Below are 14,550 nucleotides of genomic sequence, written 5' to 3'. Positions count from 1 at the left end.
AAACTTCTCCAGTATCTACTCTTTTCTTTAATCTATTAAAGGCAAGCATTGTCAATATTTACATTTTGCACGTTTTTTGTAATATGATGATTATATATTTATGCAAATAGAAAAAAAATGTGGTCGTAAAAACGTAAGTTCTTACGATCGTTAAATGGGCGTGATAGAGCCTATTTGACCATGGTCTATTTAATATTTTGGCCATTAAAATGCTTTTAGTATATAGTTACATTATGGATGCAATACTTCTCTACATTGTATCCTATACTAATTAGTGATTGCGATGCTATTTTCAGTACTAGTGCGTAACTGGTAAGGAGCCGCGCACAGCCCCAGGCAGACGGCAGTTCTATAAACAATTTAAAAGTATGTGTATCGCATTCGAAGGTTGTCCCATACAGGCTGGTGGGGCGTTGCGTGCCGAACTCGTAAAACAAACCAGTTGGATTGTTATCACCGACCACGGTTGACCTTTCTATGCCTTTTACACGTACTGAATGAACTCGCTTGTTTTGTGTTTACGCTATAGTATTCGTGTAAAGTGATGATTAAGTGAAATTGTGTATTGGATCATTATATTGTGGACGCTTTTTCTGACGGTGATTATTTGTTTATTGTATCGTTTATGCTAGCGTTTTTAAAGAATGTCGTTATCCGTAATAGATGTTAATATTTTGTGTTGAATGAAAGTGTTGAAGAAGTGTAACGCTACAAATTGTATGCAACTTTCACTTATCTAACGCGAGAGAAGGGAATCAGGTGGACCTTGTATAAACCCCTCACCTTGAGTGATGCGTCCGCGCAATACTGTACCTATACTTATATGCTTGTACTAAACCTACATACCACAATACATACTTACGTCACGGTATGCCTTATAAACACGATGACCAAAGGCATAACAACTTTTCAGCACACAGTAAACTTCTTCAAGTTCTGAGACTGTAGTATAGAGTTATTTAGGGAATATTTGATGAAGGTTTTTTGTGCAGAAATTGTTTATTGCACACAAAAAAAAAAATTCTACACCAAGCATTCACTAGGTAAAACAAATATTGGCGGTAAAAGCAGTAATTCCCGTTTCCCGCGCTTTCATTCAACAAAGTAACCGACAGATAATATTTATCTTTATCTCTAGGAGCTTCTGTTACGGAACAATAACTTCATCTGTGTTACGGAACTCCAATAAGAAATTATTTGTTTTGTAATCGTATCGGTAGCTTATGTGGGACTTCCATTTTGCGTTAGGTGCCTACTATAGGTACCTAATTATGTGCATGATGGTAAACATAGATAATATACCTAATCTCTTTTTTGGAGGCACATAATGTTAATGCTTAGCTGTAGCTGTATCTAGGCATTAATTGTTTTTAATTGTAACACGTGGGTGAGCTCGGTGATACGTGTTAAACAAAAGGTTAAGTTTCTCGGAGATGAGAGATGAGTCAAACTGCAACTATGCATACACTGGAATTATGTTGATACATGTTAATGTGATGTACTTACATTTGTCTATTTCTATTTGATTACTACCTATTACTGTTAGAGTAGGTCATGTAGGTATGTTATTTTCAGATTCGTTTGTTGTTCATGTTTACCGATTTGAATGAAAAATGGCACAAAGATAGTTTACTTATTATGAAAAATGATTTATCATCTATATTATATTTAAACATTAGCCAATTATTCACAATAGTAGTAGTAAAATCGGTTCATTAGATGGAAAAACTGAAAGGCAGACAATTTTTTACATATTGTTTAACGAGTATTTCGATATAATACAAACATATATTACATCTAAATCTAATACAGTTACTCTATGGTACTACAAAAACAAGAACATGTTACATGGTTATGTGGGTAGTTGCTAAATTTATTATATATTAAAAGTGGGTAAAGTTCTATATAAAATGACAGTAGTTTATAAATCGAAAGTGTGTGAAATGGAGTGTAGAAAGAAAGATGTTTTTTACACGAATCATTTTTGAAAATCAAAATTGATAAAATTGAATTATCTTCACTGCTAATTATTTTAGTGGGATGAAGAAGATTCTAAATATAAGACCTAGATTAACGCATAATCATGGTGCATCAAAAACGAAATATTCCGAAAGGCATTGGAGGTATACCACGGCTTACTAGATCAGTGTTTGTTTTTATTGGTTTATAGGATGTTCGTAATAATTTTGGTATCTTATATGCTTTAATATTTCATTTATAAATGGAAGATCAAATATCACCTCATGATGAACGGTAAATATTTTACTTTACATAATAAATGAAAAATTCTAAGCAATAAAAAATTGCTAGGTTAGGAAACAATTCAATGTTATACCATGGACCCAATATTCGTCCATGGTTATACTATGGGATTAGTTGTTGTATGAATTCGATACATTTGGTATAATTACTGCATAGTAATAATCGTTAGGATAATCTTTGTTGAATATATTTAATGCTGTGTGTACAATACAAATAATGCAATTTAGGGTGGCGATGGCGATGAGCGGCGCGATGGACAGCTGCGGCCGGTGTATGAAGGTTTCCCTGGTCGCCATTAATGTTGTCACATTTGTAAGTAAATCTTTTATTTTTTTTATAGTTACCTTATAAAGCAGTGGCTATGAACATGGATAAAATAAAATCAAAATCAAAGATGAAACTAGAAGAATCAAAAATATACCAGCCAGATTGAGAACTCCTTTTTTAAAAAAAAAAACGGTTCTTCTTCGGTAAAAAATACGTTTAATTAAGAAAACAAACCAATAAAGCTGTAGAGAATATTAAATAGGTTCTCAACTTGATGTCCAGAGTGAACTGAGACCCTTTCAAGTTTTTCCAAATCCTTTTGTAGAAACTAGTCTTTCCATCACTTTATGTTTAATAATTATACTTACCTATCTAGCATCTCAATTTTACGGCTTATTTTTTACATCAAATGCTACATACTTACATCCTACATGCTATTATTTTAAAACTTGCATTTCTGAAAATAGTTAATAGATACACAAACACTAAGCACAAACAATATTGTACTTTAATAGAAATATTGAGAAGATATTGAGAAGATAATAGATATTAGCAGCAGTTATTTATATACGTATTCTTAAGTTTCTATACCTACTAATTGCAACATTTCGTAAACTACTTGACCTATGAACGTGAATTTAGGTTCAAACAGAAAACTATTTTTAGGGATAAGTTGCGATTAGGGCAATTGTTGTTGTAATTAAAACACGGTTTTACAAGTTATTAGAAACTGTTTTAATTAAATCAGACACAATTAGGTACAGTTACAGTCACGGACGACGCGAAAGAAGAACAAGGAAGTCAACCACAGATTATAGCAATAAAATAAATGACATTGACAATGCATCACAGATCTAGTACAATGCACAATGTAAATGTAAGAAGGCTGCAATTTCAAATTTTAACACACCCACCAAATTAAAGCCTTCTTCAGTCTAAACTACAATTTACTTTACATATTCCTTTACATATAAACACAGATCAAAACAAAAAATTATCAAAAATGACATACATAGTCATACACACAGTTTGTAACAGTGTACTGATACATTAATATGTATTACAACAAAACAAAAATTACATCTTTAATTTTACACCTATTTTATCTCTTAAATATTGAAATCTCATTCGAGAAAGGGGTTTAGTAAATATATCTGCACACTGTTCATTAGTACATATATAGCTTAAATCTATTTCATTCTCTTGAAACTTCTCCTTTACAAATTTATACTTTACATCAATGTGCTTACACCTTTTATGAAAATCTACATTTTTAATTACTGAAATTGCACTTTGATTGTCTACATTTAAGCAAATTGAATCCTGATTATACGCACTAATATCACAAAGTAATCTTTTAATCCATAAAGCTTCTTTTGTGGCCGAACACGCAGCCATGAATTCTGCCTCTGTGGTGCTCAGTGCAATGCTCTGTTGCCGTTGACTCGACCAAGTGACAGCTGCACCATTTTTTATGAAAACATACCCAGAAGTAGATCTTCTAGAGTCGGTGTCTGTGGCATAGTCTGAATCACTATACCCTTCTACTATATTATTGTCTGTTGAAGAATAATTTATACCATATTCTTTAGTTTCTTTTAAATATTTAAGTATCTTTTTAACAACAACCCAGTGAGTGTCATCATAGCAATCAAGATACCTACTAACTAAGCTGACTCCAAACATGATGTCAGGCCTACTTACAATAGCTAAGTGCATAAGAGAACCTACAGCCTCTCTATATGGTATTCTCTCTTCAAGTGTCACCTTTTTCTTTATTAGGGAAGTATGAGGATCAATAGGTATACTACATCCATTAGCATTGCTCATGTTAAATTTTATCAATAATTTTTCAATATATTTTGTTTGATGAATGAATAAGTGTCCTTTAGACCTCTCTATTTGCAAACCAACAAAATTTCTTGGCTCCATAGTTTTAACTTCAAAATTTTCTTTTAGCTGACTTATAACTTTATCAATTACAGATTTATCCTTTGATATTATTAATCCATCGTCAACATATAACAACAAATAAACTTTAATACCATTTACATGACCTGTATAGACACATTGATCTGAGTGACTGTTATTAAAACCAAAATTGTTCAGAACAGTTTTGAACTTAGAGTTCCAACACCTTGGAGCTTGTTTTAATCCATAAAGAGATTTCTTTAATTTACAAATATAGTTTGATGGAACATCTAATCCTTCAGGTGGATACATATATATATTTTCTGTTATGTCTCCATACAGAAAAGCAGTTTTAATATCAAACTGTATCATTTCAAGATTGTGTTGACATACTTCAGTTAGTATAATTCGGACTGAGTCATATCTCACCGTTGGAGAAAATGTTTCTGTATAATCAATTTGATAGCTTTGTGAACATCCCTTGGCACATAATCTAGATTTATAAATCATACCTGTTGGCTCATCTTTGATACGAAAGACCCACTTGCATCCAATAGTCTTGACATTTGGAGGCTTCTCTACCAACGTCCAGGTTTCATTTTGTTTGTGTGCCTTAAGCTCCTCCTGAATTGATTGTTTCCATTTGTCTCCATCCCGGCATGACACAGCTTCAGAGTATGTCTGCGGCACATCAGGTAATGTAACTCCATCTATGCAGAGGTAAGTATTATTATCTTTTATTAACCTTTTTGATCTTGTTGTTATGTTACTATTCGGTATTAATTCAATTTTTCTTTCAGGTATGTACAGAGATATGTCATCGTCATTGGAATGAAAAGAATCATCGCTATCTGTTGCGGAGGTTATATCTTTAGATTGGGAATTATCCAGTGAATTTTCATTCAACTCAGAATTTACATTTGTAGGCTTAACATTACATGTTGATTCTATATTTTCACTACTAGAAATTGGTACTACAACATTATTTTGTTTTATTGAATTTTCCAAAAAGACAACATCTCTACTTACAATTCCTTTCTTTGTTTCAGAATCTATGAATTTGTAGCCTTTTGTACCGTCGCTATAACCAACAAATATCAATTTTCGTGACTTTACATCCAACTTACTTCTATTTTCTTTAGGAATATGTACCATCGCAGGACATCCGAATATTCTCATGTGACTCAAATTTGGCCTTTTTCCAGTCCATACTTCATATGGTGTTGCATCTGATAAACTGCGGGTGGGAGAGCGGTTCACTATGTAAGCTGCTGTAGTTACTGCTTCAGCCCAAAAATCTTTCTGTAAACCAGAGTTTAACAACATACATTTAGCACGCTCAATAAGTGTACGGTTCATTCGTTCGCTTAATCCATTTTGTTCAGGTGAGTATGGATTTGATGTCTGGTGCAAAATTCCATGCTTTTTCAGGTAAGTCTCAAAAATATTATTTTTATATTCAGTTCCATTGTCAGATCTAAGAATTTTTATTTTTTTATTCAATTCATTTTCCACTCTATTTTTATATTCAACAAATTTTTCAAATACTTCACTTTTGTTTTTTATAGGATATACGCATACTCGGCGAGAAAAGTCATCAATAAAGGTTACAAAATACCTTGCTCCTCCTATTGATGTCTGCTGCATCGGTCCACACACATCAGTGTGGATAAGTTCTAGCAAGCTGGTTGCTCGGGAACCTTCAGCAGGGAACGGTTTTCTCGTTTGCTTGCCTTCAAGACAGGTAACACAGATGGAATTTTCCATACCTGTTGACAAGTTGACTCCTTCTGTACAGAGAGGTACCTTATTAAGACTTGTGAAATTTAAATGACCCATCCTTTGGTGCCACAGATAAGTATCATCATCAGCCTTGGCCATCATGACTTGCATTTCTTGAAAAGTGTTTAAGAGATATGTTGCATTCATTAATCTAGCATGTGCTACTAATTTGTTACTAGCATTGTAAATTTTACAGCCAGATTCATTAAATATTACATTGCATCCACTTTGAATTATTTTGCTGACTGATAATAAATTAGTTTTCAATTCTGGTACAAATAAAACATTCCTCACCTGTATTGAATCGGTGCTGCCATCATGTGCCTTTACCTTAATACATACATTCCCGCAGCATTCAACTTTTAATTCTGTGTTGTTAGCAATCCTTATGCTCGGTACAGGTGATACGGTGATGTCAGTGAGCCAGTCCCGGTGCATAGTCATATGCATGGATGCTCCTGAGTCAACATGCCAAGAATTAGAGTCATTTGCTGTGGATGCTGTAAAAGCTGCAACATAACCTGTGTCTTTATCTGTTTTTTTACTGGTTGTCTTTTTATGCCAACAATTTTTGCTGAGATGTCCGTACTTATTACAATTAAAACATCTAGGGCCTTTCTTATCACTTTTGGGCAAGTATTTTTTTGTGTTTGTATAAAGTGCAGTAGTGTCTGACATTTTCACTTCCTGTAGTAATTTATTTTTTACTAAGTCAGCACTAATCTTCATACCGGAACTTTCTAAGCCCATAATCATAGGCTTATACATATCTGGCAGCCCTGCCAGCATTAATGTGCCCAACCACTCATCATCGACATGAAATTTTATATTCCTTAATTTGTGCGCGGCTGTCATAATTTTATTTACATAGTCTTCCACTGACAAGCTGCTTTCTAAATCAGTGTTAATCAATTCTTTTAATAAGCCAACTTTCCGTGTCAGTCCTTGGTCTTCAAACGCCTTTGTCAAATTGTCCCACACCTGTTTTGCATTTTGTGCATCCTGTATGTGCACATATAAAATTGGGTCGATCAACAATATAAGCTTTGATTTTGCTTTGGTGTCTTGCTTCATTGCGTTGGGATCGGAAGCATCTGGTGCTTTCAAAATACAGTTATGCAAATCTTCATGTTGGAGGTATGCCGTAACTGCAAAACTCCAATTTGCCCAATTGTCACGACCCCTCAACTTCTCGATCGACATTATAGAGTTAGTTCCAGCCATATTTGTAATTTTTATATAAATCTGAAAAAACTTAGTCGCGAGCCGGTAACTGTGAGGTTATGCACGCGGTAAGTTTGACGGACTAATAATTATTATTTATTATTCGACTGTAATCTGTACTACGGCAGGTTGTCCTGGGCCCATAACCTGTTGTTGTAATTAAAACACGGTTTTACAAGTTATTAGAAACTGTTTTAATTAAATCAGACACAATTAGGTACAGTTACAGTCACGGACGACGCGAAAGAAGAACAAGGAAGTCAACCACAGATTATAGCAATAAAATAAATGACATTGACAATGCATCACAGATCTAGTACAATGCACAATGTAAATGTAAGAAGGCTGCAATTTCAAATTTTAACAGCAATCCCTAATCTCGACCAAAATCTTTCAATGAAATTAACGATGTTATTAGCTTTATGAGCTAATAACATCAGCAGCAGCAGCATCAAGTATTATTTTCCAGTTAGGTGGTCTGCTAGCAGTAGCGATAGGAGCATGGATTTGGACGTCCCGGTCTTTCTCGAGCACGCTCATGAGCAATAACATGTTTATTGCTTCTGTGGTCGTGGTCGTGGCTATGGGCGCCGCCATCATGCTGCTGTCCTTCCTTGGCTGCTGCGGCGCCGCTAAAGAAGTCAAGTGCATGCTGTTGACGGTAATTATTTTTGTAATTTTAACATTAAGATACGAAATACATATTTAATAAGGTCTTATGGTTTAATCAATTTTAAATATATTTTCATGGGAATTATCTTCTAGTTTGATATTTAGTTTTATAGCATTCAAATGCTTATATATGATAAATTTTAAAGAATTTAAAAGAAATTCATCAACAGTCGGCGAGCGAGGCGGGCGTGAGACAAAAGATGCGGATGCGTAATCGACTTTTTTTTTCTATTTTTTTTAAATTTCTCATTTATGTACCTACTAGTTTTGTTGAAATTTTGATTGTGATCGGTAATATTAAATATCATTTTTCGCTTTCAGTATTATATCCTGGTATTCATAATCTTCGTCGCAATGCTAGTTGGCGGGATCCTTTTATTCGTGTTCCGGGAGAAGGTCCTCTCAACACTGGACCGGGAGATGCACGCGTCTATTCCTAACTATGGAGTGAAGCACGAATACACCAAGGCGTGGGACGACACACAGACGTATCTGCAGTGCTGTGGGGTTAAGAGTCATAACGACTGGAACGGCAATGTTCCTGAGAGCTGCTGTAAGGAGCTGTACCCGGGCAAGGTGGGTACTTGATTGTAAATTGTAATGTACATGTATTTTCAGGATTTTTAACCGTCATCTTTAATTACTGACTGGTGATAAATAATTTTGTTATCATCCTGGAAATGTAGTTCATTATGCCTTCTACCCAAAATCAAATGAATGTGTGCTGTTAAAATAAAATAAAATAAGCAATGCCCAACTGACTGGAATATATTTTTGTATGTCCTCAATATAAACTCTATTGTTTTTAACACAATGCAAGTAAAACTGCAAAACTATCATTACGCGAACCGAACTGGCTTAATCCTATAAAATAACATGTAATTTTCCAGCGACTGGACTGCAAATATTCGCCAAACCCGACCACGATGCACATGGACGGTTGTCTCAACAAGACCATCGACTTGCTTCGCGAAGACGCCGCGTATGTCGGCGCAGTAGCTATTATTGTAGCCTTGGTTATGGTATGTGATGTGTGATATGATTTTTCTTATGAATATCATCAGAAAAAACGTTAATTTTTTACTCTTAAAGTACTTACCCCCACTTAAAATCATTATTATTATGATAGATCAAATATGAATCTTGTGAACAATAGTCACCGAGTTACCTTCTGAATAGCTTTAAATTTAATCATCACATTATTAAATTTATTTTCAGGTATTGGCGTTAATCTTCTCTTGTGGATTATTCGTGAAAATAGAGTGACAGAAAAAGACTTTTTTGTTGATTAAGTATTTTGACTGTAATTAGGATAACTTCGGTTAATTGGATGTTTCGCGTTGAACGTGCGCAATACATTTTTAATTTATTTCTCAAATTAAGGAGCAAATAAAATAAAATGATTTGTTTTTTTTTTGTTTTATTCATAATATAAAACCTCCTCATACATAAATGTTAACCACATGTTAACACATCAAACATAAAAAAATAACAAATAAAAAATATAGTCGAATCAATTTTTAGCTTTTCGTCGTGGTGGGAATTTTATAGTATTTGGATTGCCTTCCTTATACTGATTAGTGCGAGTGTACCAGCCGCAGCTCTTAATGATGCAGTCAGATGTAGTAGTCCCCAATGGGAGACCTAAAGCACTGATTCTTTCTAGCGCTTGCGCTGGCCCTCCTATTATCTGAAATATGAATATTGTTTATTTTTTTATCTATACATAGAAAAATATAGAAATGTATGTATTTTAATTATCTTTACCCTGCCGAAGACAACATGCTTGCCATCAAATTGTGGCAGGGGTTTGAAAATTATATTGAACTGTCCGCACACTTCATTATCCGATGTTACCACCATAGATAAGACGCCTTTAAATATAATAAAACATTTTAAATTCTAAATAATGTAGTTATGTACTTAATATGTATGCCTATAAAAATCAGTAGATGCTTTTTTATTTAAAATACCAATATTACCTTACCTATTATATTACCAATCACTACACAAGTATGAATGAAAAATGGTTAGTTCGACTTAATAATATCTAGTGGCTAGTTTTATTTGTACGTAGTTACCTGGAACGGAATGTTTAAGCCGTAGACATTCAGGTTCCATAGGATCAGTCTGACCTTCCGGTAAGTAGCAACCGAATCCATTATCTTTGGTAACGTCGCCACCTCGACAGTACAAGTCTGGTACTACTCTAGAATTAAACGTAATATGCAAAACGCAAAAAAGCAATTATTGCAAAATTATACCCAATACATTTTTGCATATAAGTAGAGAAAGGTATAATAAAAACTAGTAAGTATTGCTTTTGTGCAGTTATTCAGTCTACTATAAGGCTAAATTGCCTTTCCTTCACGCTTATTCAAAAGTTACAACAATAATGTATGATAATTAGATCACACCACGTTCCTAGTGAATAGTTATTCAATAAGGAAATGTACCTGAATATTCTTGTACCCGTATAAGCGTGACCCCTTTTATCACCTTTCACAAGAGAGAGAAATAGTTGACAGGTTCGGGGTGCGATATCATTAAACAGTTCAATCGTGACTCGTCCGATTTTAGATCCTCCAACTACCCAAATATCCATTGAAACTCTAAAATAAGCAGATTAAATAAATTTATTAAAATATTATATAGGCTGTTATCAAATATACAGTGTACAATGTATCTAATGATTACTTTGTGCGATTTGCGTTTGGTGGTTTGTCAAAAGCGGGATCCCTTATATCACGATCAATCTTTTCAGTTTTGAATAAAATAAAGGGTAAACTGTAAATAAAACAACAACATAAAGTAATTTAATTTAAAAAAACATTAAATTTGTATTCCGGAATATTTTAAGTCTCTTACGATGCTCCTAATATTAATTTATGCTTTGTATCCTTCCAAAGTTCTTCTAGTTCTTTCGTAAGTGGTTGCTCGGATCTCTGGAATAAAATTTCATGTATCTTACTAGTTTTGTTTAGAATTTACATACATAGTTTAATATTTTGTGAAGGAGATGTTACGGATTACTTACAGCGATCAAGAGTCGGGAATAAAAATATAAGTTCTGTCTTCGAATTTCATCTAGCACTCGTTGTCTTTGCTTACACAAAAGTTTGTTGTATGTATCCGTAAGCTCCGGATACATCCAACAATCTACAAATCCCTGAAATTCGCCAGGGTATATATTAGATGAAAATATTATTTGCTTATTTGTTTTGAAATCATAATATTAAGTAATGTAAATTAGTACCCCGGTTCGTTGTATAAGATTGATGCGTTTTAGTAATTCCTTATTAACATTCATGTTTTCTTCAAGTTGTCGAGCGTAGTAGTCTAAGCGACGAGGCTTCAAATAAAGTTCGGGAAAAAGTTCTGGGGGGTGGTCGTCCACCTTATGTTTGGCCATTTGCAACTGGAGTTTTTGATATGTGAAAAAAATAAATACATACTAGACATTTTACAAACCACGTTATCTAAGGAAACATAGATAGGTACTACATGCGATTAAAAACGTACTTCTCATAAAATTCAAATGGATTGTGAGAATATATTCAGAGAAAATATTTTTTTACCTCCTTTTGGTGATTGCACCATGTTGCATAGAAATCTTTTGATAGAAGAGGGAATCTTGGTGGCTGTTAAAAACACAAAAATATAAGCTTATTAATAAATGTTAATTGTACTGTGAAGCTGTACCAAAATAATCAGTTAAATATTTATAAAAAAACGTGTGGCACTCGGGGACTGCCGCGGTAAAGCTATTGCATGCTATGCCTTCAAGCCACACCTCCACCCGTCGGAGTGGGGAGCGTGAGGTTTTTTCGTTACGGAATTTCTCAATTCGGTCCCCGCGCTCAAGGCCCGCGATAGAAGCTATGCAATAGCTTAATACATATTAGAATAACAAGAATCGGTTGGGTCATTGGGTGACTGAAAATATTAGCCATTCAAGGATACAGGAACAGGTAGCATAGAAGAACATTGTGTGTTCAAACGGTTTTATATTTTATAAGAAGTGACTTACTAATTTGAACTCCCTCGGTTTACGAACACGAGGTGGGCGAGGGCGCTCAGGCTCCGGTGGCGGGGTTCGCAGTAACGGGTTTTCAAGCAATTCATCACACGCACGTTCGCGGTATGGCAACATTTTGTAAAACTACTTCCAAAACTTCTTTCGGTTTTTATCATTCAAGCACTACTTTAGATAGGTATGATACTAAACATGAAAATTGGATTTGATAAAGTATATTTTTATATCAACACAGTTAAAATATACTTGCCGATGAGATACCAAACGTAGGATAGGATAGGATAGGACTTTCCTTTTGATAGGATATTCCTTTATATGGGAGGTAGTCACCAAGTATACATCTGAATTTTCATTTAATTTATAAAACTTTAAATCAAACTCAACATTGAAGAGATTTTATAAAAAATATTTTAGAATAAACAATGCGATATGAAGTGACTTGAATTTGACAGAAAGAAGAATACACTTGCTCTGTGGAAGAATAAATATTATTTATATATGTATATGTGCACAGAATACATAATAGTAGCTAAACCACCTAAACGCTAATGTAAAGTCATAAAGAAGGTGTAAAAGGTGGTAAAACAATGGTAAAAGAATTAAGTACCGTATCCTCTAGTGGGGTATGGGGCAGATCACAAGATGAATTATGCACTTAAATTAGGTTAATGAATGTAAAAAATAAAAATAAAAACACAATAAGTAGACTACTATAGGACGGAGCTGGACGAGGAGCTGGTACCACAATAATATAGCTTGAATATCAGGTAATTTTTAACTTATATAGTGTTATAATATGGCATAGAATTGTAAATGAATAATTAAAATCGGTATGAAATCAAAGAGCTATATATATTTTGTCTTCAATTATTTAGAATATTGTTTTTTCACGCAATTTTTAACAGGAATACCCTTAGCAATGACTGTATAGGAAGACTTGCTGTACTGTAGTCTTCTGTACTTTATGTTGACAGTATTGATTTCGGGGTCAAAGTCTACTTTTGGTGGGGCTCGCCAATTATCCACTTCCACTCGAACGTAGGTAAGATCCATACAATATGGTACCTGTAAACATGCAGTAGGTATATATGTTACAATTAAAATTTTGATGATTTTAAGCAAGTTTTATGTAAGTAGGTATCTATGTAAGGACTTATTAGTTATAACTAGCATATTGGATATAGACATGGCTGGATTCAACAGAAGCTGTAGAAATCTTGACGGATAAAAACATGTTATAGGTATTGATCACATAGCAATAATTGTGAATAATAAGTATTACATATTTCTATAATAAATAGTTTTATTATTTTCTTAACCATTTAACAAACTTACTTTTAGTGGTACTTTCACATTTTTCTTCAATAATCCAATATTACCGGATGTTGAAAATACCACGCGTCCTTCATGTGTTCCTAATGTAAACGATAAAAAAGATTTAAAACTTTGTGAAAATTGTAAATTAATTTAATGCTTTTAAGTACATAAGTACTCTGTTATTAATTTTCTGTTCAGTATTATTTCGTTTGATTTTAGTTGGTTCATTTATTTAATTTTACATTTTTATTTCTTGTATATTTAATTAATATTTACTTATAAATAAAATCTTCGAATAGCTAAGACTGTTATGTGCATTTTTTAATTATACTTTCTACTTCTATTTAATATATCTTCCTATTTATCACAGAACAGATTAAAAAAGATTTGTATTGAAATTAAACAAAAAGCAAACAAAAAGTATTAATTAGCTAATTAGTGTAGATAACATACCGAATTCGAATACATCTACTGTGTCGCTTTTACATTCTAATTTGTTCAAGAATGCACATAAAAAAGTAAATACAATAAGTGTCCTCATTGTGCTGCATAAAACAGAACTTGGTAAATGTTAAAATTTCCTCAATTTATAATAGCGTTGTTCGCAAATTGAGCATGACATTAAAGTTGATAAAAGAACTAACGGCAGTCAATGCAAATGCTCATTAAGTCAGCCTCAGTATTTGGGACTTGCACAGTAAAGATGTAGTAAAGATGTTGCAGAAGTAAAGATTTCCTAAAGAACCAGTTAGCCACTAACTGATCGACTCAACATTCAGTTCGAGGCCGCTCTACATAGAGCCGCGAAATTGGTTCCACTTCTCCACGCGTTAAAAACTAATATTTATGAAAAGTAATAATATTTGTCTGTTATTTTTCTTTACGATTAACTCCAATATCCATCGTCTCCAGGTTCATCACCGGTCACTACATTAAATGCTAATGTTTTTCTGGAAGATTGTCTCAAGGATTAAAATATTGGCAATTGTTTTTAAATAAAGAAATAAAGCCAATAAAGAAGCACAAGAGTCAGACTAGGCTATAAATTTTGGGATAAAAATAAAACAAAAATTAAAATA

The 14,550-nt window shown here is 33.5% G+C and overlaps 3 protein-coding genes across 5 annotated transcripts; 1 reads left to right on the top strand and 2 right to left on the bottom strand.

The window, feature by feature from the left end:
* Positions 1–430: 430 nt before the first annotated feature.
* On the top strand, positions 431–9,527 carry LOC123691658 (leukocyte surface antigen CD53-like). Of its 3 annotated transcripts, none has more exons than XM_045636166.1 (6): positions 431–599; positions 2,490–2,574; positions 7,916–8,107; positions 8,440–8,694; positions 9,009–9,140; positions 9,337–9,527. In XM_045636166.1, the coding sequence occupies exons 2-6, from the start codon at positions 2,497–2,499 to the stop codon at positions 9,382–9,384; spliced, it is 705 nt and encodes a 234-aa protein (XP_045492122.1). In that variant the 5' UTR covers positions 431–599; positions 2,490–2,496; the 3' UTR covers positions 9,385–9,527. The 3 variants fall into 3 exon arrangements, with proteins under 3 accessions (XP_045492122.1, XP_045492119.1, XP_045492121.1); XM_045636163.1 differs by lacking the exon at positions 431–599 and adding an exon at positions 1,914–2,123; XM_045636165.1 differs by lacking the exon at positions 431–599 and adding an exon at positions 2,131–2,253.
* A 56-nt stretch (positions 9,528–9,583) lies between these two features.
* Positions 9,584–12,380, bottom strand: LOC123691814. Its single transcript, XM_045636381.1, has 10 exons — positions 12,149–12,380; positions 11,697–11,759; positions 11,375–11,536; positions 11,156–11,287; positions 10,987–11,063; positions 10,816–10,905; positions 10,575–10,730; positions 10,200–10,327; positions 9,886–9,992; positions 9,584–9,808 (listed from the first exon to the last, which is right to left on the bottom strand). The coding sequence occupies exons 1-10, from the start codon at positions 12,269–12,271 to the stop codon at positions 9,632–9,634; spliced, it is 1,215 nt and encodes a 404-aa protein (XP_045492337.1). The 5' UTR covers positions 12,272–12,380; the 3' UTR covers positions 9,584–9,631.
* A 638-nt stretch (positions 12,381–13,018) lies between these two features.
* LOC123691823 lies at positions 13,019–14,126 on the bottom strand. Its single transcript, XM_045636396.1, has 3 exons — positions 13,925–14,126; positions 13,490–13,569; positions 13,019–13,219 (listed from the first exon to the last, which is right to left on the bottom strand). Exons 1-3 carry the CDS (start codon positions 14,010–14,012, stop codon positions 13,022–13,024), a joined length of 366 nt encoding a protein of 121 aa, XP_045492352.1. The 5' UTR covers positions 14,013–14,126; the 3' UTR covers positions 13,019–13,021.
* Between the last annotated feature and the right edge of the window lie 424 nt (positions 14,127–14,550).

Source organism: Colias croceus, chromosome 5 (genome assembly GCF_905220415.1).
Source record: "Colias croceus chromosome 5, ilColCroc2.1".
Lineage (NCBI taxonomy): Eukaryota > Metazoa > Arthropoda > Insecta > Lepidoptera > Pieridae > Colias > Colias croceus.
Note: the sequence above shows the minus strand (reverse complement) of the source record. Positions and strands in the feature narration are given on the sequence as shown.